General features: G+C 38.5%; 1 protein-coding gene across 2 annotated transcripts in view; it reads left to right on the forward strand.

The window, feature by feature from the left end:
- CSMD3 (CUB and Sushi multiple domains 3) overlaps positions 1-26,879 on the forward strand; it is a 1,250,820-nt gene that overhangs the window by 791,924 nt on the left and 432,017 nt on the right. For both annotated transcript variants that reach the window (XM_056128239.1, XM_056128292.1), the window contains 2 exons: positions 7,611-7,826; positions 9,998-10,186. In XM_056128239.1, coding sequence (XP_055984214.1) covers positions 7,611-7,826; positions 9,998-10,186 — 405 coding nt within the window. The remainder of the gene's footprint in view (positions 1-7,610; positions 7,827-9,997; positions 10,187-26,879) is intronic.

Raw genomic sequence — 26,879 nt, forward strand, 5'->3', positions numbered from 1 at the left:
CTAATTGCTGCAGTCTATTAGAGATACTGAGGTGAAAATGTCTATAGTGAAAAATAAACAAAAACTGCTCAAGCCTTAGATGTGGACTTTTTCTTAAATTCAACACCATACAAATATATATATTTAAGCATTGAACACATGAACATAAATACACACACACACACACACACACACACATCACTGAAAATCCCTAAAAGTCAGTCGGCAGCATGACTTTGACTAAAATATAGGCTCTAATGGTACTTTTGATGATAGAGTTTTTGCTTTGTCATAAACTCTATAATCATAACATAACTTGCCCCCAAAAATCTTGAATCACCATGCTTCTGAGAGGAATACGGTATTGAAACCATTGACTTAATACTATTCCTCATACACCTATGCCCCATTGAGATTGTTTATGCCACTTATTCCCGAAATGTCTATCCCAGCTATTCTCCCAAAACATCTGTTCAAATTTGAAGATCATTTGTCACTGAGGCTCTGTGACAGATTAATTTAGTTACCTCAATTTCTCAATCTAAAAATAAATGCAATGTTGATAGAGATCAATTTAAGGTAAATTGAGGTAACTTCTATTTTGTTTATAAGTATCAAATGTAGTTTTCTATTTCACTATTGTTATAGAGTGAACCAAAATTAACACCAAAACCCTAGTTCTATTCACCACCATACAGTGATTCCCTTTATAATTTCAGCCATTATTGTACCCTTTCTCTGATAATCCCCTTTCATTCATAAGAATTCAGGAGCATGGCTTTATTTTGTTCATCACATTATTTTTTAAAAATCAATCACATATGAATGAAATCAGATGAAATGCTTTTCTCTGATTTAACATTATCATCCTCTCAAAACTGTTTTGTCTAAAATAGAAACATGTCATCTTTATGTTATAACGAAGTGGTATTCTACTGTCTCTATGTATGTGTGCACTCTACATATTTATTCATCCATTTAATCTGTTTTCGCATGTTGTTTGCTTATCTTGGCAAATATAGAGTTTCCTGAAGCATAGAGATACATATATTCTTTTGAATTTGTTTTTTTTTCAACAATCCTAAATTGCAATATACCTGGATCATGCTGCTTTTCTCTTCTTTAGTGAGAATATTTGTACTGCTTCTTATAGTGGCTACTCTTGATTACATCTCCTCCAAGACTGTAACAAAATTGTTTTTCCAGAAAGACTCACCAGTATTTAATACTATTGTTCTAATTTATTAATATATCAACCTACATTAGTATATTTAATGGATATAACAGCAAGGTAGAAATTTTGACTTACATTATTATTCTCAAATAGTTCTTAAATTATGTATTAGCACAGCGGGTAGGGCGTTCGCCTTACACGCGGCCAACATGGCCGACCCGAGTTCGATTCCTCCGCCCCTCTCGGAGAGCCTGGCAAGCTACCGAGAGTATTCCATATGCCAGACACAGTAACAACAAAGTCTCCAATGGAGACGTTACTGGGCCCGCTCGAGCTCGAGCATGTATTATAGTCTTCTAAAACTTATTATAGGTATATTCCTACTAAATTCAAATTTAGTGGTTATTTTTTTGGTTTGGGGGCCACTCCTGGCAGAGCTGAAGGTATACCCCTGACTCTGTGTACAGAAATCACCCTTCCAGGGCTCGGGGCACCATATGGAGTACCAGGGATAGAACCCCAGTTGGCTGTGTGCAAGGCAGGTATCTTACCCACTGTACTATCAACCCAGCCCCTTAATAATTTTTAATAATATTTTCTTACTGGGTCATCATCTAAGAAGCACAGTTATAATTTACTGAGAAGGATGTCCACCAGCTTGGGCTGGAAAGGAGCTTCAAGGAGACATTGAGAGAGAGAGAGAGAGAGAGAGAGAGAGAGAGAGAGAGAGAGAGAGAGAGAGAGAGAAAATAGCTTATACATATTTTAGTAGATTTTCAAGAAAATACATTTTCCTGAGGAAGAGAATTATGTGCATGTACAATTAAAATTTGTGCATGCAACAAATATATATCACATGTGCAGAGAACAGTGGAGAAATTCCATGGGGGTGTTTTAATGAACATCAATAAAGCTAGAGGTCTTAGAGAAACAATTTCAACCAGTTACTTCATCTGGACAAGGGCCTTGGATCTTTATGATTACAAAAGTGTTTTTGAAGTTCTTCTTGGATATAATTAGAACCAAAAATATGCAACAGTCAACTATTTTAAGGAGATTACCACACACTCCACCAGCCCCAAGCTAGTCTGTTTTAGCTTTTGTCACTCCAGGAGTGTTTCCAACTTAAAGGGGTTGTTGGTGGGCATGGTAAGGTACCGGAAGAAAGGAGCTAAAGCTGCACAAAGCTTTAATAATTAGATGGACTTTCAGTAGGATTTTGAATATTCCTGTCATTTGGTAGTAGTGGAAATAGATCACAGACCACACTTAGAGTACAGTAGGTAAGAAACTTGCCTTGCGAGCAGTCAACCTAGGTTCTAGACCCTTGGATGCATATAGTCCCTCAATTTCATCAGGAATCTTCATTTATCACCAAATCAGGACTGAGCTCTGAATATCTCCAGTATGACACCAAAACAAAACCAACATCAAAAGGGAGAGGTGTTCATCAAATTATGTTTTAAACAATTAAATCATTTTATTATTTAGATAACTCTGATGTTTCTTTTAACCTTGGGTATTTTTTATTAAGACACAATAATTTACAGTGTCATTCACAATAGCTGTTTTAAGTGTGTAATGTTCCAAGACCAACCCAATAACCACTATCCACCACCCTCTATTAGAGTCCCCAGGTTCCATGCCACCTCCTAGCCTTACCCTCTTGTCAGGCATAAAACTCCTTGCTCCAGGCAAACTTAAAGGTATGGAAAATGAGATTATCAGAAAATAAATCGACAAAAGTCAATGTCTAGTGATGGATTTTAATATTTTAATCTATGTAAGTAGAGAAATTTAAATCATTTAATACAATATAGTGTACTGTTATTCTCATTCACATAAGTAAGATTTCAGCTCTAGTATCAAAATTTATTGCATTAAGTTTTATTTTGTACTTGGATCTTATAGAGGTGATCATTGTGTCTTTCCTGTCATGAATAAAGATTTTATTTTTTGCCTTTTCATAGGCTTATGAAAATTTATTTTGTTTCACAGTACTTGGTCTGGGCTGGAGCGATAGCTGAGCGGGTAAGGTGTTTGCCTTGCAAGTGGCCAACATGACCAACCCGAGTTTGATTCCTTCGTCCCTCTCAGAGAGCCCAGCAAGCTACCAGGAGTATCTGGTCCACACAGCAAAGCCTGGCAAGCTAGCCATGAAGCATTTCATATGCCAAACACAGTAACAATTGTCACAATGGAGACATTACTGGGCCCACTTGAGCAAATCGATGAACAACGGGAGGACAGTGACAGTGACAGTGACTACTTGGTCCAAGATTTTTTTCTTTGTTTTTGTTTTTTAGGCCATACCAAAAATCAGCCCTACTTAGGTTCTACTCCAGGCTTTGTGCTCAGGGGTCATTCTTGTTGGGGTTCATAGGAACATATGGTCTAGTGCTAGGGACTGATCAGGACTGGACCTCATGCAAGACGAGTTCCTTAATCCCTCTACTACTTTTCTGGTCCCAAAACATTCACTTTTAAAGGTGCTGGGACTGAATGACTTGGAAATTTTTTTACAAATGGCTCCTATGTTGAAGGATTGTACAATAACAACAGCTAACAGTGTGTCAAGATTTCTACGGTATTATTCCCATAAATTGTCTTATTGAAACCCAAGACCTCCATTTACCAAGGAGAATATATATGCTTGTAAAGACAATATAATATTTGACAGTAGCCATGCGAGTATCATGGTCTACAAACATTTTTAATTTTAACTCTAATTAACTTGCCATAAACCAGAACAAACATCATTAAAAAAAAGTGTTGCTTGCATAATGAGTTTTGCTTCCTTTTGCCCATTAATTCTCTCTCTTTTTTTCTCATAATTTTACTGAACCATTAATATCAAGTTAAGTGATCAAAATTTCCATGTATGCTATTTAGGCCACAGTTAATCTGGGAACAAAGAAGCTGCCTTCTAAACAGCTTCCATTTTCATTTACATTTGGTCTTTTTGTCAGCTACATACTTAAATACAAAAACATTTGAGAGACAAACTCAGTTTCCTCACCCCTTTTAAAAAAGCCCTAATTTCTGAAGGTAGATAAGATAAAGAAGATACCAGTATGACAATAATAGCAGGAAATGATAACACTGGACAAGAATTGAGTGTTAAAAGTAGGTAAAGAGATATTCTTGATAACTTTCAGTATCAATATTACAAATCACAATGCCCGAAAGGGGGGGGGAGAGAGAGAGAGAGAGAGAGAGAGAGAGAGAGAGAGAGAGAGAGAGAGAGAGAGAGAGAAGAAAAGTATGTGCCATAGAGGCAGGCAGGGGTGGGGTTGGGGGCTTGGGGAGTGATCAGAGGGAACCTGAGGACACTGCTGCTGTGAAATGTACACTGGTGGAGGGATGGATGTTGGGATGCTGTGTGATTGAAATCTAATCATGAACAGCTTTGTAAGGGTCTATCTCACAGTGATTCAATAAAAAAGTAAATAAAATAAAATGACCCTATTTTTTGTCCAATTTGAGCAAAAATAAATGAATAAAATCTGTTCCATTTTGAAAAAGAAATTGAAAAAATAGCATCATTGTACTTTTCAATTAAAATCATTATGCAAAAATGGTGATTCTTATCATTGCTGTTTTTAAATTTGTTTTCTACTTCTTTTATGTCAATTTTGTTTTTAAACAATAAGGACCCCAAGAATGTCCTTAATTTGAAATAAAAATGTAAATTAATGTGGTTTAGAAATTTGCTCTAGGTTTTGGAAATTTCTAATTAAAGGCATTGGTAATTTTTTTAGGTTAAGTAAGATAACTAAAACACCTGAAATGACATATTAATGTCATAGACATCCTTTGTTTTGTTTGGTGTCTTATTCACAATTACAGTTCATAGGAGGACACTGTAGCACTGTAGTACTGTCCTCCCATTGTTCATCAATTTGCTCAAGCGGGCTCAGTAACATCTCCATTGTGAGACTTCTTGTTACTGTGTTTGGCATATCTATTATGTCACAGGTAGCTTGCCAGGCTTTTGCTCTGCAGGCGAGATACTCTAGGTAGCTTGCCAGGCTCTCCGAGAAGGGCAGAGGAATCGAACTGGGTGGGCCAGGTCGGCTGCGTGCAAGGCAAATGCCTTGCCATTGTGCTATCGCTCCACAATATGAGAAGTATAGGTCTGAGAGTACATGTGTTATACAATATTGTTAAAAATTTACTGAGACTGCTAATGAACATTGTATTCTTTAAATAAAATAAATGTAATTTTTTTCAAGCACTAAGATATAGAATGAACAGATTTAGTAGCTGAAATATGTCTCTCAGTAATGGTTTATGTCATATCTATTAAGTTTTTTCTCTCTCTATTCATCTCACTTCCCCTCTCTCTATAGTTGCAGGTATAAAAATTCTCATTAACCATATGTAATATATAATTAATCTATTAGATTATCGATGTTCTTATGTATTCATATAACAAAGAATAAAGTATATCTTTACTTCAAAATATATAGTTGGGTTATATTACAGTGGTAGAATTATGTCCACTTTGCATGTTTGAAGCTCTAGGTTCAATTCTCAGAACATCTGCGAAAGTAATTATTATTACTTACATGATATTCACAGTAGCATCATATATCTTTTTTACCTAAAATTAAAGATATTAAAAGATATCAAGAGTTGAATAGAGAGGCTGGAGAAATAGTACAGTCAATAGGCCTCTTGCCTTGCATGTGACCAACCTGATTTCCATCCCTGGCATCCCATATGGTTCCCTGTGTAAATCCAGATATAATTCCTGAGTGCAGAGCCAGGAGTAACTTAGGAGTATTGCCAGCCGTGACCCCAAACAAATGGAAAATTGAACAGAGAGGCAGAGACATAGTACAGAGTTCAAGGCACTTGCCTTGCAAGCATCTGGCTGTGGTTTGCTATTTCAAATCACATATGACATATGCTCCCCACCTCTAAGAATTGTCAGTAGTTGTCTCTGAGCACAGAACTAGAAGTAAGCCCTGAGTCACCAGTTGTGATTTTCAGCCCCTGTTTCCACAAAAGATGAGTTGAATAGGTATGTGGCATATTCACAAAATGAAGTACTAAAGTAATATTACTTAAAAAACACATAAAATAGATAAATTCACTTCCAAATTGAATAGAAGAACTGAGAACCAGAAAGTACATGTAATAAACTCTATTTTTAAACTATATTTACAGAAAGTTCTGAAATGAGCCTATGTAAATATTTAGTGAAATGAACTTTTGGCAAATAGACTAATAGAAAAGGTGCATGAAGGGATTGTGTTGATATTGCATCTTGATATGTGATGTCTACAAATATGTGTTCAGTCATTAGATACTTAATGAGTCAAAGGTCCAGAGGGAGAGTGTAGGAGGTAATGAACTTTCCTTGTATGCATGCAACCTGGATTGATCTCCAGGGGTCAACCCATATATGTTTCCTGGAGCATCATGCAGAGTGACTCCTGAGAATAGCACTTGGATTAAGCCCTGACATCACCACATTTGAACCAAGATACTTTTCCCCAAAATTTTGAGTTGATTTTATATATTTTTTGTGGGCTTCCTTTTTGTATTTTTACCACATTATACATATGGGTTGAAGTGTGTGGAAAACAAATGTAGAAGTCAATTTTCCTTTACAAAGATCTCAAAATGCCTACTCTTTTCTCTTTTGAAGTGAAGTTAAACTGTTCTAAAGCTAGAGTTGTCTCTTGCAAAGCTCTGTTTATATGTGTAGACCAAGAAACCAAATCCTGTCAATTTACAAAACAGGTAGAAATTTATTTGCAGACCAAGGAAACACTCTTGTTGTAAAAGTGAGTCCCATATTGTGAGAATGTAGTATCTGCACATGACGAGTTAGTTTACTCAGATTCGCTGTATGTAAATGAGATTTTTATCAGTGAAGATCAAATAGGTAGAAAGTTTGTCAGCAGGTGATTGGCAAGACACCAATGTGAGGACCTTGGGCAGGTAGGAAGATTGTCACACTCTCTTGGGAAGTGAACTGACTAATATGCTTACACGTGTGAGGGGGGCCTTGGATGTGAAAGAGGTCTGACATTCAGCCTCCCAAATCTGTTTTACCCTAATGCAGGTAGTTCTATTTTTGTTTTTCATTAGTATGTGTTAAAATCTGTATTTAAGAAGATTGCTGAAATAAAGGAAGTTTGTCATATGCATTCTAGAAAACTGCACTTAAAAAGAATATTAATAGTCCTTCAATTTTCAAAATGAGATGATTTGTTTTCAGGCATTAATTCTGATATTTTCTTTCTAAGAAGTTTCCCAGATATGGCTCACTGCACCCTTTATAATGAAGCTGGAGGGGTAAAAAAGAGAATTAATATAATAATACATGTTTAAAATATTTTTCAGATAAATTAATAATGAGGGGCAGCTCATCTTGAGTTGTTTTGCAAGTGATGTAGGTTCATCGATATATAAGACAAACTGTTCTCTTTTTTCTCAACAGGTGTGCAGTTCAGTTTCCACACCTTTCACCTGGAAGACCATCATGACTATTTACTCATCACAGAGAATGGTAGTTTCACCCAACCACTTGCACGCTTAACTGGTTCCGAACTGCCCTCAACAATCAATGCTGGTCTCTATGGAAATTTCAGAGCTCAATTACGTTTTATTTCAGATTTTTCAATATCATATGACGGATTCAACATCACATTTTCTGGTAAGAATATAAATGCAAGCAAACCCCCCAAAAATGTAGTAACAAAAAAACAGGATGAAAAATATGAGTATGACTTATAACAAAAATTATAAATTATAACAAAACAGAGGGAGGGTAACATAGTGGAAGAAGGTAGCAATTACTACTTCACAGAGAAATTCCAGCAGAGAGGTGAGTCAAAGGGATAAAGTTTGTTCCCCATCAACTCGTGACTCATTGGGTGTAGTCCTGATGGCCACTAATACCTCCTCACCATCTGTCCGACTCAGTACGTCCTGGCCACTTTCACCAAAAGGGAATCCTGATCATCAGAGTAACATATCCTTGCCGCCACAAATAAAACAAGAAAACTTTAGAGAAAATTGTAAAACCTTAATGTTCAATATTCAAGAGAAATTAATAACAAAAGCTAAAGGTAAATTAACCAAAAACCAATTAAAACTTGAATTTCTTTTCATTTGTTCGCAAGTATAATTCTAAATGGGGCAAACTACCTAAAATGTTAAGTGAACTTACAAAGGAAATTCATGTATTTAAGCTGCTAGGCTTGCATCTGGGGTGAAGCAGTAGCACAGCGGTAGGGCATTTGCCCTGCACGCAGCCAGCCCGGTCGAGCCGGGTTCGATTCCTCCACCCTTCTCAGAGAGCCGGGCAAGCCAGGCGAGATTATCTCGCCTGCACGGCAAAGCCTTATCTCACATGCACGGTAAAGCCTGGCAAGCTACCCGTGACGTATTCAATATGCCAAACACAGTAACAAGTCTCAAAATGGAAATGTTATTGGGCCCACTCGAGCAAATTGATGAACGATGAACAACGCGAGGATGGTGATGGTGGCTTGCATCTACTGGGAGATTTAGGTTATGCATCTGAAGAGCAGGGCCAGTGGGTGAGTAGACAGGGCCTGGAGTCATAGAAGGTGGGTGTGGCTATAGGGATTCAGGGATTCAGGGAGTAGTTAGATGGAAGGGAGGAGACTGCCCATCCCCACTCAGAGACAACCAGAGTACGGAGATTGGTGTTACAACATCAAAAACCCGTAACAAATATATTATGAACAACTTTTTAACCAGAGTGTTTAAATAGGTTTTTTTTTAATTTTTTTATTTTTATTTGTGAAACATCATGAGGTACATTTGCAGACTTACAAATTTTTGTGCTTGGGTTTCAATTATACAATGATCAAATACCCATCCAAATCCAAATAAAGTTTCAATTGGACTAAAATTAAATATGAATTTAAAAAGCAATATTTTCATAATATCTATCTTATAAAAAGGCTTAGTTCGCATGTCAAATATATTGTTACACTTAATAACATGTTACCTCTTTTATCGATGACTGTATCTCAAGGTGATGTTATAACTTGAAATCCAGAAATAGCTGACAAGAATATGACCAAAGAAAAAAAGAAAAATTAACAAATTTCTACTTTGTAATTGACTAGAATAAGGAGACAGGTAGATATATTTTAGTACAAAAACATATTAGTAAAACATAAACAAATAAAAGCAAATATACAATCTCCCTTACAGTGAAATTTAATATTGCATATTTAAATAATATTAATGTTGTTGTTCAACTATGGGTGACGAGTTTAGTAATTGGGTAATCATATTGACTTTTAAAGTAATGGAGGTAATATATAACAAATAGTAAACAAATGTAATAAATTTTAACTTAAAACATTGAAAGTATATATAATCAAAAATTGTAAGAAATATGAAAATCAACTTTTTGTTCATTCCATTTATGAAATTTTCTGAAGACTACATGTGTATTAAAATGATTATCAGGGGTTGGAGTGATAGTACAGAGGGTAGGGCGTTTGCCTTGCACGCTGCAGACGAATTTATATATGTTGACATTTTATTTGTTTTTGTTTTTGTTTTGCCTTTTGGGTCACACCCAACAAAGCACAGGGGTTACTCCTGGCTCATACACTCAGGAATTACTCCTGGTGGTGCTCGGGGTATAGTAAGGGATGCTGGGAATAGAACCTGGGTCAGCCACATGCAAGGAAAATGCCCTACTCTCTGTGCTATTGCTCCAGCCCCTATGTTGACATTTTAAATTATACAATTAAGCCTTAAAAGCACCTCCTTCAACAAAAGTAGAGATATGCTCATCAAACAGTACATTTTTTGTCCTCTTTTTTCTCTAACTTATAGAATATAACCTTGAACCTTGTGAGGATCCTGGAATTCCTCAATTTGGTAATCGGATTGGGTTCAGCTTTGGGGTTGGTGACACTCTGACCTTCTCCTGCTCCTCTGGTTATCGACTGGAAGGGACCTCAGAGATCATCTGTCTTGGTGGTGGCCGACGAGTGTGGAGTGCACCTCTGCCAAGGTGTGTGGGTACGTGGTCAGCTGCTTTCATTTGCTTGTATGTGTAGTCACTGTCCATGGAGGTGCATGGTTACATGCCCTTTGTTTATTAGAATCTGTTCAAGTTCTCCATTTATTTCACATAGTTATTCCAGTTTTTTTTTCCAACTTGGCAATTTCTATTTACTTCTCAATGATCTCATTCAAGCAAGATATTTTATAAATTGGTTTCCAAATTATGGCAATAGAAGTAGACCGAGAGCAGGAGATGTTGAAAGCAAGAGAGATGGATAACACACTAATCATGATTTGAGAGCTTAGGGAAAATTATATTTTTATATTCTATTGATAGATGATTTTTCCATGATTTCCACCTAAAAATTTGAAAGTGTTTGACAACTTATAATTTGCATGTTTGATTCAAGAAGTTACATTTGAGTAAATAGCAGATAATTAAGGCTCATCAAAGCCTTGGTACTATGTGACAATCTTTGTAAGTAATCTATTGTGATAGATATCTCATTTCATATTTTGGGATAGAGAATAGCAATTATTAAATGTGGAAAGTTTAGAGGTGTCACCTTAACTTTTTTAAGTGAATGTCCTGACTGACAAAAGAAAAATAAACATGTAGGGAAAATGGAAGACATTTTATTAGGACTTAAGGAATTCCATTTATGTTAAGACAAAAATGGAGAATAAGATCCTTTAGATCAGCAGTCACTCAGTGGTTATTAGTATTTATTCTTTATTTTACACAAGCATGTAAATCACCATTTTATAAAATTTCATAAAGCTACCAATATTCTCAGGAGCATTGTCTTTATTTAGAAGATTGATTATAGTTCTCAAATGTGTGTAACTTATACTCTGCTTCAGAACTTGGTGGACTGTCAAGATAATATGCAGTGTAGAACCCTGTCCTATTCTATAGAGGTAATATGTTTTAATGATGAATATAAAAAGAATTCTTCCAAAACTTTATCCAAAATATTTTCAACTATATGGAATGTAGGATTTTTGTATAGCCTCACGTGAAGTAAACAAAAAAAAATTAGGTTCATGTAGTTCATTCATGTGTGTGTGTTTTATCTTCGGACTTTATTGTTACATAACAGATAAGTGTATATATATTAATAAGAAAATGCATTCCTTTTAGCGGTCAAAGGGGTGTGTTTAGTGATCACTGCTGCATTTATTAGAGATAAAAGTGAGCTCAAACAGCATGCAACTCAAGATCATTAACCACTGAGCTCTCTCCCCATCTTAAAATAAAAAAAAAATCATAGACTTTCATAAAAATGAAACAAGAAACCAGAAAGGGAGGAAGGAAAAAAGGAAGGGAGGAAGGAAGGAAGGGAAGGAAGGAAGGAGGAAAGAAAAAAATAATAGTAGGAAGTGATACTTTCAGTATACACTTTCATCAAGCTAAGAATATCTTTTCCAGGAAGCTGTGTTGTGTGCAGTTCTGTTTCCCTAAATTTAGATTCAAGATTTGGAATTCGGCTTTCTTTCACAATTTTTCTCAATTTCTATTTGTTATGGGAACTTTGGAAACAGTGAGGGCTACAGAGTGCCCGTGTTTGTATCCTGGTCATTTGTGAGTTAAGTTGATATTCTAAACTCCATTTTTCAACACTATTTAATTACTATGAGACTTTAAAAGATTAACCACCACCAAATAGATGGCTAGTAGAAGTCTTTGAATATAAAAAGGACTCAGAATTTTGACATGCTTATGAGACTTACATTATATTGTGTAAAATCTTTCTGCTGTCTATCCATCCATCAATATAGCATATAAAGTCAATTACAGTGGGGAAAGAATTACATATTATTAAACATTGACATTTATGTGGGTTCAATGGGCTGTTCAATATGAAGCAATATCTCATTTAACTCTTACTATAATTCTGTCAATATTATGCCTCCCATTTTCCATCAAGAGAAGTTGAACTTTAGAGAAATTAAATAGTTTTCATAAGACAAAGCTTGTTAAAGGAAGAAACTTGTTTTGTGGTTGTTCTCATTCGCAGAACAATTTCTTTGCACTATACAGATTCTGTTTAAAAAATAAATATGCATGGCAAGGTAAAGCATATATAATTAACTATTTTTTTCTCAAAGTACCACATGCATACAAAATTGTTACAAAAACTGAAAAGAGATTTTTTTATAAAAAATATTTTTATAAAATATTTAAATAAAATGCATAAAACAATCATTTTAAGGTTTTGGAATGTTTGCAATAGCTTTCAATAAATAGTTTTATGAATATATGACTTTGAAAAAATCACAATCATGATCATGATCATCCTGTTGTTCATCGATTGCCTCGAGCAGGCACCAATAACGTCTCATTCATCCTAGCCCTGAGATTTTAAAAGTGCCATATTCAAGGCTCTTTCAGGATAGGAGAATGAGACCCATCATTGTTACTGGTATTTGGCATATTGGGTACGCCACGGGGAGTTTGACAGACTCTGCTGTGTGGGAAGGTTACATTCGGTAGCCTGCCAGGTTGTCCAAAGTAAGAATGAGAAAATAAGCTCTGCCCAGGGCGGGGAGGGAAACTCAACCCGCCGCCCTCCAAGGGACCCCTGTGAGGACAGCCAGGCATGGGGGCAGGAGACTCTGTGCTGTTCTCTTCCGGGAGCTGGGTTGTATAGCAGAGCTCTGGCAGCCGAAGACCTCCAGACCAGCCACAACCATGTTGAGACCACTCACCACACGCATGAAGAGACTGGCAGAGGAACAAAGGCATGCGGGTCCCGGGGTTGAGATCTCCAAGCCTGCTTGGATCGGGGCTGAGGATCCACCGCCCAGATTCTCCATCTTCCAGTAGGCAGGGGTGACACCCAGCAACTGTCCCCCAGTGCCATGTAATTCCATCAACGGTCAAGACCCAGATACCATAAAACCCAGCTCCTGGAAGAGAACAACAGAGTCTCCTGCCCCTGCGCTTGGCTGTCCTCGCCCCTTGGGAGGTGGGTGGGGGTTGGAGGCAGGTTGAGTTTCCTTCCTCGCCCTGAGCAGATCTCCAGCAGCTGAAGACCTCCAAAGCCAGCCACAACCATGCTGAGACCACTCTCCACATGCATGAAGGTACTGGCAGAGGAACAAAGGCATGCAAGTCCCGGGGCTGAGATCTTCAAGCCTGCGTAGATTGGGGCTGAGCATCCTCCACCCAGATCCTCCCTCTTTCAGTAGGCAGGGGCAAACCCACCAACTGCTCCCAGAACCGTGTTGAAAAATTAATTAAATTAATTTGAAGTGTTTTATATTTAATGAACATATTCATCTGAGCATAAGGAATAATAAATCTAAGTCACCTTGTGGACAAATCCAGAAAATAGCATTATTTCATGAGACACCCTACTCTCTTTTAAATCAGCTAAAATTGCTTTTAAGATTATTGAAATTTACTAGAAAATTTATTATTAATCTTAGGAAGTACTATGTAGATATTAATTTTTTTTGGCTTTTAAAGAAGCTCTTTTATGTTTCTTGCAAAAGTAATTTCAAGGCTAAGATGAAGCTATGTACCATTCCTTCAACTCTGAAGATCACCTAACTGGAGAGAAAACATTCTCAGTGAAGTATTCATTCTGATGAGTTTTTCTACTATATTCTCCTTTCTCTTCTGGCATGTAGCCTTGTTTGAAAGATCTGTTGTGAATTTTAGGTGCTTTCCCTTGTATGTAAACTCCTTTTTTGATCTTGATGCTTTCAATAGTCTGTTTTTGTTTTTGTCATTCTAAGAACAATGTTCTCTTTTGAAATATTTGAGTTCATTTTTACTGTGAAACAAACTTCAAGCCTCTTGTATTTAATTTTCTGTATTACTCAGTTCTGAAAAATTCTCATCCATGACTTTTTAAACTATTAGTTCTTAATTAAATTCACCTTCCTGTTCCCCAGAGACTGATCATTCATATCATATCATTCCCCATGGTCTCATCCCATAGTCGTCTCATGTGTTGTTCATTTATTTTCAGACTTTTCCCATCTATTGCTGTTTTCTAGAGTTTTCTCCAGCTCTTTTTGGAGCTTCTTTCCTTCAGCTGCTGTTATTTTACTACTCCGATGTTCAATTGAAAATTTTTTTTTAATAGCAACTATGATACTTTTCATTTCTGGGTGGTTTTTTTTTTTTGGCTTATAATTTTTTTTCTGGAGTTTTTTTTTTGCTTATAATTTTTTTTGCTTGTAATTTTCAATTTTCTTGTAATATTGGTTCTCATACTTTCTTAACCCAGATTTAGCTATGTTCCACAAGTTCTGGTAGCTCGTGTCTTCATTCTCATTTGCTTCCAGGTATCTTTTGATTTCTTCCTTGATTTTCTTCCTGACCCACCGTTGTTCAACGTTAAGTCGTTTAATTTCCAGATGTTTCATTTGAGTCTCCATTTCTGTGTATGACTAACTTCTATTGTAAGGTGAAAACTGACGCAACAGAAAACACGCAGCAGAAATCAGCAAAATCAGCTAGGCCTCAGGTTCAGTTCCTGGAACTGAAACAGTCTCAGCCTTCCAGCAATGAAACAACGTGTAACTAGCCAGCCTGAACCCACCTGAAAAAGTTCCTGGGCCCAGCCAGTGGGCTCAATCAATCATAATGCCTCTTGTTAAAATGCCCCAGAAATTGTATTTTGTTAATCCTAAAAGAATTAGTGGCTTATGCAACCATGAACTGTTACTTTAAACTATTCTTTAATTATTTCCTGACCACTATTACCCTAGACACTTTCCAAAACACTTTTGTTTGGTAACTAGCTAAGGTATTTGTTTGTTTGTTTTTTCTAATTTTATTGAATCACTGTGAGAAGGTTACAAGCTTTCATGTTTGGGTTACAGTCACACAATGATCAAATATCCATCCCTCCACCAATGCACATTCCCCACCACCAATATCCCCAGTATACCTCCCTTCCCCACCTTCCTTCTGCCTCCACGGCAGACAATATTCCCCATACTCTTTCTCCACTTTGGGGCATTATAGTTTGCAATACAGACACTGAGAGGTCAGTACTGTTCACAATAGTCGAAATCTGGAAAAAAAAAAACCAAGTGCACTAGAACAGATGACTGGTTAAAGAAACTTTGGTACATCTACACAGTGGAATACTATGAAGCTGTTGGGAGAGATGAAGTCATGAAATTTGCTTATAAATGGATGGTCATGGAGAAGATCATGCTAAGTGAAATGGGTCAGAAAGAGAGGGACAGACATAGAAGGATTGCAGTCATTTGTGGAGTATAGAATAACATAACATGAGGCTGACACCCAAGGACAGTAGATACAAGGGCCAGGAGGATTTCCCCATAGCTGGGAGCCTGCCTCATGAGCAGAGGGGAGAAGGCAGATGGAATAGAGAAGGGATCACTAAGAAAATGATGACTGGAGGAATCAGTCGGGATGGAAGATGTGTGCCAAAAGTAGATAATGGACTAAGCATGGTAACTAGGCAAGGTTTTTTCTGAAACAATAAGGCATGTACTGCTTATGTAATCAAACTCTATATAAACTGCTTGCTGCTTGAAGTAGGTCCCTATCAAGAGAACACTTTGTGGATGAGGGAGCTGACCCCAGTATTCTGGAATAAAACGCCTACTGCTTTTGCATTATTGAGTTAGTGTTTCTGTCTCGCCGCTTGGGAACCTATAGTCCTGGCCTTAACACTATCTTCAGTACAGTGCATCATTGTCTGTAAAGAGAGTTGATATAATTTCTACCTTCCTGATTCTATTTAGGTATATTTTGTGGTCCAGCATATGGTCTATCTTGGAAAATGTCCCATGTGTACTGGAAAAGAATGTATTCAGATTTGGGGGAATGAAAAGTCCTGTATACATCTATTAACACTCACTCTTCCATTACTTCCTTCAAAGCCAGTACTTCCTTGCTGAATTTTAGTCTTGTTAATCTACAGGTGACACAATAGATGTCTCTGACTACTATTGTGTTGCTACCAGTATCCTCCTGAAGTCTATTAGCAGTTGTTTTAAGTATTTTTCTGGCCCCTCATTGGGTGCTATATGTTTAGGAGTGTAATTTCTTCCTGATGTTTATATCACTTGATTATTGAAAAAATGGCCATCATCCCTTCTAATCTTTTTCCACCTGAAATCTGTGTTGTTGGATACAAGTATAGTCACCCTGGCTTTTTTGAGGGAGTTGTTTGAGTCGAGGATTGTTTTCCATCCTTTGACTTTGAGTTTGTGTTTGCACTGACTGTTTATATGTGTTTGTTATATGCATCAGAATATTGGGTTTAGTTTTTTAATCCATTTTGCCACTTTGTGTCTCTTAATTGGTGCATTTAGACCATTAATATTGAGAGAGATTATTGTCATGGGTTTTTGTGCCATCTTTCTGTAGAGGTTTGTTGTGCTTGTAGGGGTTTTTCTTGTCTTACAGTGGCCCCTTTAGTCCTTCTTCTAAGCTTGGTTTTGAGTACAATAACCCCTTTTCTTTAGTCCTTCTTTTAAGCTTGGTTTTGAGTCTATGAAGTTCCTGAGCTGTTGTTTATATGTGAAGTAGAGTATTGTTCCTTTGAGTCTGAATAAAAGTTTAGCTAGCTAAAGTATTGTTGGTGAGCATTCATTTCATTAAGATTTTTCACTATATCTCACCATTGTCTTTGGTCTCAGACGGTTTTCTCTGATAAGTGTGCTGTAAATCTAAGGGGTGGTCCTTTTAATGTGATTTCCTTCTTTGGTATTGCTGCTTGAAGTATTGTGTCTCTATCTGTGGTATCCATCATTCTGTTTATCATATGTCTTTGAGTCTTTTTGTTAGGGTCTCTTTTAGCTGGTTCAGGCTCCTAGGATCTGAATACGTACATTCTTCAGCTCTGGAAACTACTCAGTGATGATATCTTTAACTGTTGGTATTTCACTGGGGTTGCCTCCTTCTCCTTCTGGTACTCTGATGATTCTTATGTTGTTCTTTTTGAATTCATTCCCTAGGTCTTCTGTTAGCCAGGGCATTATTTTGAGATCTTTTTCCATTATATCTTGTTTCTTTCATTTTTTAAAATTTTTATTAGTGAAACACCATGAGGTACAGCTGTAGACTTACAAATTTTTGTGCTTGGGTTTCAGTTATACTATGATCAAGTACCCATCCCACCACCAGTGCACATTTTTTACCACGGGTCCCAGTGTCCTTTGCACCCTCCATCACCCCCATCCTACCCTGCCTCTGTGGCAGGGCATTCCCTTTTGTTCTCTCTCTCTCCTTTTGGGTGTTGTGGTTTGCAAAAGAGGGATTGAGTGACAATAATGTTTGGTCTATAGTCTACTTTCAGCATCCTTCTCCCATCTTGGGAGGATCCTCCCAACACCCTTTATTTGGTGCTCCCTTCTTTATCTGAGCTCCCTTTTCCCCTAGCATGTGTGGCTGACCTCAAAGCCATGGAGCAAAATTCCTGGTACAAATCTAGGTCACTCTTGGGGGTTAGTCTCCCATTTTGTTACTTTATGTTCCCCATATGAATGCAATCTTTCTATGTCTATCCCTTTCTTTCTGACTAATTTCGCTTAACATGATACTTTCCATGTAGTACAACTTGTATGTAAATTTCATGCCTTCATCTTTTCTAACAGCTACATAGTACTCCATTGTGTAGATGTACCAAGTTTCTTTAACCAGTCATCTGTTCTCGGGCACTCAGGTTTTTTCTAGATTCTGGCTATTGTAAAGAGTGCTGCAATGAACAAACAAGTGCAGATGTCACTTCGATTATAATTTTTTTTGCCTCTCTGGAATATATTTCCAGTAGTGGTATTGCTGGGTCAAATGGGAGCTCAGTTTCTAATTTTTGAAGAATCGTCCATACTGTTTTCCAAAAGGGCTGAACCAGTCGGCATTCCCACCAGCAGTCAAGGAGGGTCCCTTCCTTGCCACATCTGCTCCAGCACCAGTTTCTTTTGTTTTTTTAGATGTGGGCCAGTCTCTGCGGTGTGAAATGATATCTCATTGTTGTTTTGATCTGCATCTCCCTGATGATTAATGATGTAGAGCATTTTCTCATGTGCCTTTTAGCCATTCAGATTTCTTCTTTGAGAAAGTTTCTGTTCATTTCATCGCCTCATTTTTTGATGGGGTTGGATAGTTTCTTCTTGTGTAGTTCAACCATTACCTTCTATATTTTTGATATCAACCCCTTGTCAGATGTGCATTCAGTAAATATCCTTTCCCATTTCTTAGACTGTCTTTGTGTTTTGGTCACTGTTTCCTTGGAGGTGCAGAAGCTTCTTACTTTAAGATAGTCCCATTTGTCTATCTCTGTTTTCACTTGCTTGGCCAGTGGCATGACATCTTTGAAGATACCATTAGCTTTAATATCATGGAGGGTTTTGCCAAATTTGTCTTCAATGAACTTTATAGATTCCGGTCTGATGTTGAGATCTTTAATCTGTTTTTAATCTTGCTTTTGTACATGGCGTTAGGCAGAGATCTGAGCCCACTTTTCTGCATGTAGTCATCCAGTTTTGCTAGCACAATTTGTTAAAGAGGCTTTCCCTGATCCACTTCACTTTTCTTGACTCCTTATCAAAGATTAAATGATCATATGCTTGGGGGGAGATGCCAGTATATTCAACCCTGTTCCATTGGTCTACAGCTCTGCCTTTGTTCCAGTATCATGCTCTTTTAATTATTACTGTTTTGTAGTAGAGTTTGAAGTTAAGGAGGTTGATTCCTCCCATTTTCTTTTTCCCAAGGATTGCTTTAGCTATTCGTGGGTCTTATTTTTCCATATAAATTTCAGGAATGTTTGCTCCATTTCTTTGAAGTATGTAATGGGTATTATAATAGTGATTGCATTGAATTAGTACAGTGCTTTAGGAAGTAATGCCATTTTGACAATATTAATTCTCCTGATCCATGAACAGGGGATATTTTTCCATTTCTTCATGTCTCTTTTATTTCCTAAAGTCACATTTTGTAGTTTTCTTTGTACAGGTCCTTTACTTCCTTAGTTAAGCTGATTCCTAAGTACTTGATTTTCTGGGGTACAATTGTGAATGGGATTTTTTTTCATGTCACTTTCTTCTCTCTCACTGTTTGTGTATAGGATAGACAAGGACTTTTGGGTATTGATTTTATAGCCTGCAACTTTACTATACAAGTCTATTGTTTCTAGGAGTTTCTTGGTAGAGGTTTTAGGATTCTCTAAGTATATTATCATATCATCTGCAAATAGTGAGAGCTTGATTTCTTCCTTTACTACCTGAATGCCCTTAATATCTTTTTCTTGCCTAATCACTATTGCAAGTACTTCCAGTAATATATTGAACATTAGTGGGGAGAGTGGGCATCCTTGTCTTGTCCCTGATCTTAGAGGGAAGATTCTCAGTTTTTCCCCACTGAGGATGATGCTTGCTGTAAGCTTATGGTAGATGGCTTTCACTATATTGAGGAAAGTCCCCTCTATCCCCATTTTGGCGAGGTTTTTCATCAAAAACGGGTGCTGGATCTTGTCAAATGCTTTCTCTGCATGTATTGATGTGATCATATGATTTTTATCTTTTCTTTTGTTGATATGATTATATCTTGTTTCTTGTATGCTTTCTGCATCATATATTAAGGTCATTGATTCTATCTTTGGCTGTTGTCATTCTACTGTTGAGGGCACCCACTGAGTCTTTAATTTCATCTACCAAATTCTTTATTACTGACACTTCTGTTTGTAGCTTTGTTATTTCTGCTCTCATTCCTTCCTGTATTTTGTTGGCTGTCTGTTCCATTGTTTCTTTCATGTCTTCCTTTAATTTACTGGATGTCTGTTCCATCATTTATTTGAGCTCATTGAACATCCTTAACATTTTGTCTCTTAATTCTTAATCAGAGAGATTATATTTGTGGGAATTCCCTATTGAGTCTTCAGGTCTCTTTTCTTCATCTACTCCATGTGGTGGGGATCTGCGCTGGTTCTTCATGTTGCTGTGGTAGTATGGATGTGGGTCCCTCCAGTTCACTATCAGTGACCCCCTCTTGCTGCAAGAAAGGATTCTAGATGGCCTTGGTCGGTGGTGGTCTCTTTTTACCCTTTAATAATAGTACCTCTTTGGTCTCCTCTGCCTTATGTGGTGCCACTAGTGCAGCTTCAGGGTATGTGCTCTCTTACATTAGGCTTATTCGGATTCGTGTGTTTGCTGTTATTTTGGTGAGTTATCTTTATCTTAGCTCACCCTTTGCAATATTGGATTGGAGTACTGTAGTGGACTATTGGCCTAACGTGTTTAGGGTAGCCAGGATGTCCTCTTCAGAATAAGTAATCGAGGCTGGGTTGTGAGTCCAAAGTGCTGGCAAGTGGAAAAATAATTGTGGCCTCATAAGGGGCTGCTGCCCTGGAGGCCAGCCCCAATGCGCCACTATACTTGTTGGGGTAGGGATGGCATCCGTGCCTGCTTGCAGCTTGAAGTTCACTTCTGATGCACTCCTAAGGCTTGCAGAGACCCTCTCTGGCCAGGTGCTCCAAGGGCAGCTCGGCCAGGAAGGGGGCTTTTCAGGATTCCAGGTTCTGGTAGCTGAACATGCCTCCCTGGAGGTAGGTATTAATTTTAACTACCAGATAGAAGAAATAAATAAAATACATTTTCAAAATATTTTAAAATTTTTATGGGTATTTAGTGTCTTATGATGTGTCACAGCCACGCGGGTCCGGAAAGTGTCCTGGAGTGTGGAGGCGGCTTGGTAGTGGAGGTAGTGTCAACACATCATAAGACACTAAATACCCATCTTCTGGAATTGTCGTACCATATTTGATAGGGTTCAAATATGGTAACACCTACGAGGGTGATTAGAGGTCACCCCAAAAGCCTCTATCCCTCTCGGAAAGACTGGCAAGCTACTGAGAATATTCTGCCCACACGGAAGAACCTGTGAAGCTATACGTTGTGTATTCGATATGCCAAAACCAATAACTGCAACTGGTCTCATTTAGCTGACCCTGAAGGCTTCACTGACATGGCAGCACTGAGAAGAATGAGAAAGGAGAGGCCAACAAAATCTCAAGGCAGAACTAGGCTGCCACAATGAAGAAAGACAAAAATGATCGTCTGTACTTTCAATGCACGTACACTAGGATCAGATGCATCCATCGAGGACCCGATGGTACAAGCGCTAATGATCAAGTACGACATCATTGGTCTAACTGAGACAAGAAGGCACGAATCTCACCATGCCATTTTCGACACTGGAGAAGAATTGTTCCTCGGAACATGCGATAAAAGAGGTGTCGGAGGCATCGGTGTCCTTGTCAACACAAACTTGGCCATGAGCATTGATTCATTCGAATGCCTAACAACACAAATCAGACATTTACATCTGAATAGATGTGGCTCACTGCCAGCAGTTTCTATCTTCGTTGTCTATGCACCAACATCTCATTATGATGAAAGAGAAACCGAGAAGTTCTACGTGGAGCTGGAGAAGTTCTATAAAGAAGTCCACACCTTCTACAAGATCATTGTGGGTGATTTTAATGTCAAGATAGGACCGAGAAGATCAGCTGAAGAACTTCACATCAGTAGACATGGCCTAGAATGGAACGAACAGGGTGAGAGACTGTCTGAGTTCATAATGTTGACCAAAACCATCCATGGTAACTCACAGTTCCAGAAGGCAGAATCTAAACGTTGGACATGGGAGTCTCCCGGTGGACGATTCCACAACAAAATAGACCACATCATATTCAATCGATGGTTTTGTCTGACCGATGTCACTGTTGTCCCAAAATTCCGAACGGGATCGGACCACCGTCTCCTTCGTGCAATATTCTACTTCACAGAGCGGGGAGAAAGGGCTGCAAAGTTTAAAAAGAGAACTCCCAGAACAACCACCAACTGGGAGCTCTTTGGCACTATTGCAGCAACATGGGAAGATGCCATTGTTGACAACATTGATGAGGAATACGATCGACTGGTTCAGCACCTACATGAATGTGCGAGGAATGCCAAGAGAGAGATAGCCACAAAAAACGCCTGTCTTCGAAAACTCTTGAGCATATTCACCAACGTGGTTTGGCGCATGCCTCAGGCAACTGCAAGCGAACGTCCAAGCTCACAAAGCAGTGCAGAGATGCTATCAAGGAAGACCTCAAAGAGAGAAGAGCAGAAGTGCTGGTAGATGCGGCAGAAGCCGGGAAAAGTATTCGTAATGCCCGCCTGTCCTTCGCCAACTACAAGACCAAGATGACTGCCCTCCGACGTCCTGATGGATCCATCACATCCTCCAGAATGGCAATGGAGAAGATTATCCATGACTTCTACTCAAATCTCTTTGATAGCCATGTCCGCTTGCGGACATATCAAATTCCACAGGATGGATATGTCATTCCCAATGTTCTCCCTTCCGATATCCTACACGCCATTTCATCAGTAAAGAAACAAACAGCACCTGGCCCAGACAAGGTCAGACCTAAACACCTGAAGAACCTGCTGTCAGTACTCATCAACACACTGGCTCGGCTCTTCACATGCTACCTGTGTGAATGCAAGTTTCCGTTCCAATGGAAAACCAGCAGGACCGTACTATTGTTCAAGAAAGGAGACATCCATGACATTGGCAACTATCACCCGATCTGCCTATTTTCTGTCATCTACAAGTTGTTCACTCGAGTCATCCTAAATAGGATTGGCAGAACACTAGATGAAGGACAACCATGCGAGCAAGCCGGGTTCTGCAAAGGATTCAGCACCATCAACCATATTCACACAATAACCAAGCTCATTGAGGTTTCTCGGGAGTTCAAGATGCCACTCTGTTTAACGTTCATTGATTTAAAGAAGGCCTTTGATTCTGTTGAGATGGAAGCAGTCATGGAAGCCCTAGCCAATCAGGGCATTCAAGCCCAAATACATCAAGATCCTCCGTGAGCTGTATTGTGGATTCACTACCAGGATCTCACCATTCTACAAAGAAGTAATCATTGATGTCAAGAGAGGAGTTCAGCAGGGTGATACCATTTCACCAAAACCCTTCAGTGCCACCCTCAAGAACATTATGCGATGACTGGAATGGGAAGGAATGGGAGTGAAGATAGATGGTCAGCAACTACACCACCTTTGCTTTGCTGATGACATTGTTTTAATAACACCAAACATCAGCCAAGTGGCACAAATGCTGGCCGACTTTGACCGTGAGTGTGGAAAGGTAGGACTACAGCTGAATCTTACGAACACAATGTTTATGAGAAACAGCCTTGTTCCTGACGCCCCATTCACTCCCAACGGAACGACCATCTCCGAATGCAACAGCTATGTGTACCTAGGTCGAGAAGTCAACATGACTAATGACCTGGCACCCGAGCTGCGCAGGAGGAAGAGAGCAGCTTGGAACGCCTTCAAGAACGTCAAAAAAATAGCTAAGAGGATGAAGAACCTCCAGCTCCAGGCACGTCTCTTTGATTCCACTGTTCTTCCTGCATTAACATAGGCCTCAGAGACCTGGGCCCTAAGCAAACAGGATGAGAACGCTATTCAGGTCTCCCAAAGAAGAATTGAAAGAGCTATGCTTGGAATATCACGTTTCACTCAAAAGAGAGAAAGAATCTGGAGTTCCGACCTCCGTCAACGAACAAGAATCAGGGACGATGTCTCGTTTGCCAAGGTGTCAAAAATCAGATGGGCTGGTCACGTAATGAGATTTAAAGACGACCGCTGACTAGAGCTGTTACCGACTGGATTCCACGGGATGTCAAAAGACCGCGTGGCCACCCACCTACCAGATGGTCAGACTTCTTCATCAAGATCCTGAACGATTGGTTTGAGGCTCTTCATGTTCACAGAGCGAACAGATGCCATTGGGCTACACTAGCACGCGACAGGGACAAATGGAGATGTTACTGGCACCCGCTGGAGCAAATCAACGACTAACGGGAAGTTAAGTGATTAAGTGATTATTAAAATTTTGGTTCTCTAATTTTTAAACTTCTTTCTTTTTATCATAAATGTTTTTGCATATTTCTGGTTGCATAAATGGACATGATTCTTTTTAGCCATAAAATTTGCATTATTTGTAATTAAGCATATAAATACATCCAGTTTTAATAATGCTAGGAAATTTGAAAAAATTGTTAATACTTCATTTCTTTTGGGGGCTTTTTGTTTGTTTCTTTCATTTCTTTTGGGGCTTTTTTTGAGTCACATGACTCAAGGATTATTCTTGGCTCTGTACTCAGTGGACTAAATGTAGTGCCAGTATTGAAAAGGATGAGCTAAATAAAGGTAAGTTCCTTACACGAGCACTATCTTTCTGGCCCTTGTTTTCATTTTATATATCTCTTCTGTCAATATAGCATTTCTTGTCTCCTAGGAAGCTTGTGCTAGCGACAGAAATTAAATTACAAATATATTATAATCTAAAAGTTTACTTCTGTTCAGGGTTTTGTAATCTAAATCATCTTTCCTTGAAATGTAGTTAAGTATGTTGGATATATTGCCAAAGCAAACATATATGCAATTTTACATTTTTATAACCAATAATCAAAGTAATTTTGGAAACTTCCTTTTATTTGCTTATACCTGTTTAATTTACACTCTGAATTTAAGATATAAATTGACTGTGTATTTTAGGTTCTTTTGGTGGAATTTTGCCATAACTCTGCAATTGGGCATTTTTAGGATGGGATAACTGTGGAAAAAAGAATTACCTTTATTCTGTACATTGATGAGTAATAATATTGTTGCTGGTGGGAATGTGACTCCTAGATGGCTTTTCTATAGTAGAAAGGAGACGGATATTCTCCTCAAGATGATATTCTGTTTCTTCTTTATGCATGGCAGTTGCCTAGGGAAGTACCTGGTAAAATTCAGGTCTGATATAAATCTGCATTGAGCATCTGCACAGTGAGAAACTAAAGACTCACTAGCCCCAGGAGACAGTCTTTATACTGTACCTGGCTTCCATTCTTACTGTAAGTTTTCACTAGAAAAAGACGTGGGCACTTGGGGGCTTGAATGTTCAGTGGCCAAGAACAATTCCCCTGGCCGTTCCATGGCAATGGATAGATGAAGGACAGGGAGAACGGAGAAACAGGGACTGGGCCCCAGGCTGGTCAGTAGTCGGTTTGTTTCTCTCTCCTTCCCAGCGTAGTCCAGTCTCTCCCTTATCACACAATTGTAGTCATAGTTTTGTGCATTGCTGCAGTCATCATAGTTCCATCATCCCAGTTTCCTCATAGACCTCAAAGTCCTCTCTTCCTCTTACTCCTTACAGCATAGTTATATAGAAATCACGAAGGGTGCAGTTACACATAGGTGGGGTTGAACATTGTTATAACAACAATCAGAGGTAAAGCCACAAAATCTCATCTGAGGGTTCAGCACTCCAGATTACTAGGATATCCTCTCAAGGATGGGATTTCATCTAAGGTGCATTACTTACTCCTTTCCTCAGCTAGGACTCCATTTAAACAATTATAGTAAATTTACTTCTTCAAATATTTCTAGTCATTTTGTATGGATACAGTAAGAGATATATTAAGTTTAAAGGTTGGCTCTTCCTGGGGAAATTTTGCTATATATTCCAGACTATAGTCCTCAGGCCAGATTACTCTTTCCTAACCCCAGAAGAGTCCTTATTCAGTTACTTCTTTTTGGGTCATGACAGAGTTTTTTCCATGACCATACTCATAACTTATTATACTTATGGTGCTTAGCTTGTCCCCTTTCAATGTCAGGGTAGCTTATAGCTTTCCCTAGGTCCATCCAGTACCTTCATCAGGACCCTGTTTTTGGAAATGTTAGGAAGTAATGGCAACCGAGGCTTAAGTCAGGTAATGATGGATGTCTAGGAGTAAATATTATTTCAGAGTCAATCAACTCCCATGTTACAAAGCGTAGCAAGAACTTTCTTCCTGTGTCTTTGGAAGGACATTATTTGGGCCAAAATAAACCATGCAAATGACATAAAGGAAAGACAAAATCAATAAAGGATTATTAGTGCTTGGATGGAATTGGGTGTGCCTCAGGGGCACTGTTGTGGGAGTAGCTCAATAAACCTAAGATCCTTGTGGTAGGATCAAGGACAACCCAACATTGTCCAAAATTTTACTGCCCAGCATGGGAAATGATCCCTGTCACCCTGTTTCTCAGGAAGTCATGAAGTTCAGGTGAAGGTGGGAAATTTCCCTTTATAGGAAAGAAAAGTTTCCCCTCAATTCTTGTTTGGAGTTCCAGGTCTGTCACCTTCCCTCACATAAAAGAATTTCAGGAGTAACAGAGTAACACAAGTGTACTTAGAAAATAATAAAGTAGGATAGCAAAATGAATATATGAGCTCTTGGGCGAGAATATGGATTTTCCAGTGGGGTAAACAACAAGCACACATCCAAAGTGGAGATGTGGACCATTTCCTCCTTCAGGGGAAGTCTGCCCTTAAGTAAACAAGTACACAGTTCAGTTAAATATGGAACAAAGAGGTCATAGTTTAAAAGAAAGGGAATAAACACTCAGAAGGGATGCAGCCAGATGAGTTATAGGGCATGATATTATTTATCCTGAGAAACACACTTTCCTTTAGCCAAGTTTGTTCATGTACAGTTCTCCCAAGATGCCACAGGGTGAGCTTGTGGCTAGTCATTGATGGTCATCTTTTGTTATTCTTAGCATGGTCTGTGTGGCAATGGAGTCTCCCCGTGCAAGAGGTCCAGCCATGCTTTGAGCCTAGATATCTACATCTCAGCCCATTTTCCTGAGCTCCTCTGACAGA

The sequence above is a fragment of the Sorex fumeus genome, unplaced genomic scaffold (assembly GCF_029834395.1).
Source record: "Sorex fumeus unplaced genomic scaffold, SorFum_2.1 ptg000002l, whole genome shotgun sequence".
In the NCBI taxonomy this organism is placed as follows: Eukaryota; Metazoa; Chordata; class Mammalia; order Eulipotyphla; family Soricidae; genus Sorex; species Sorex fumeus.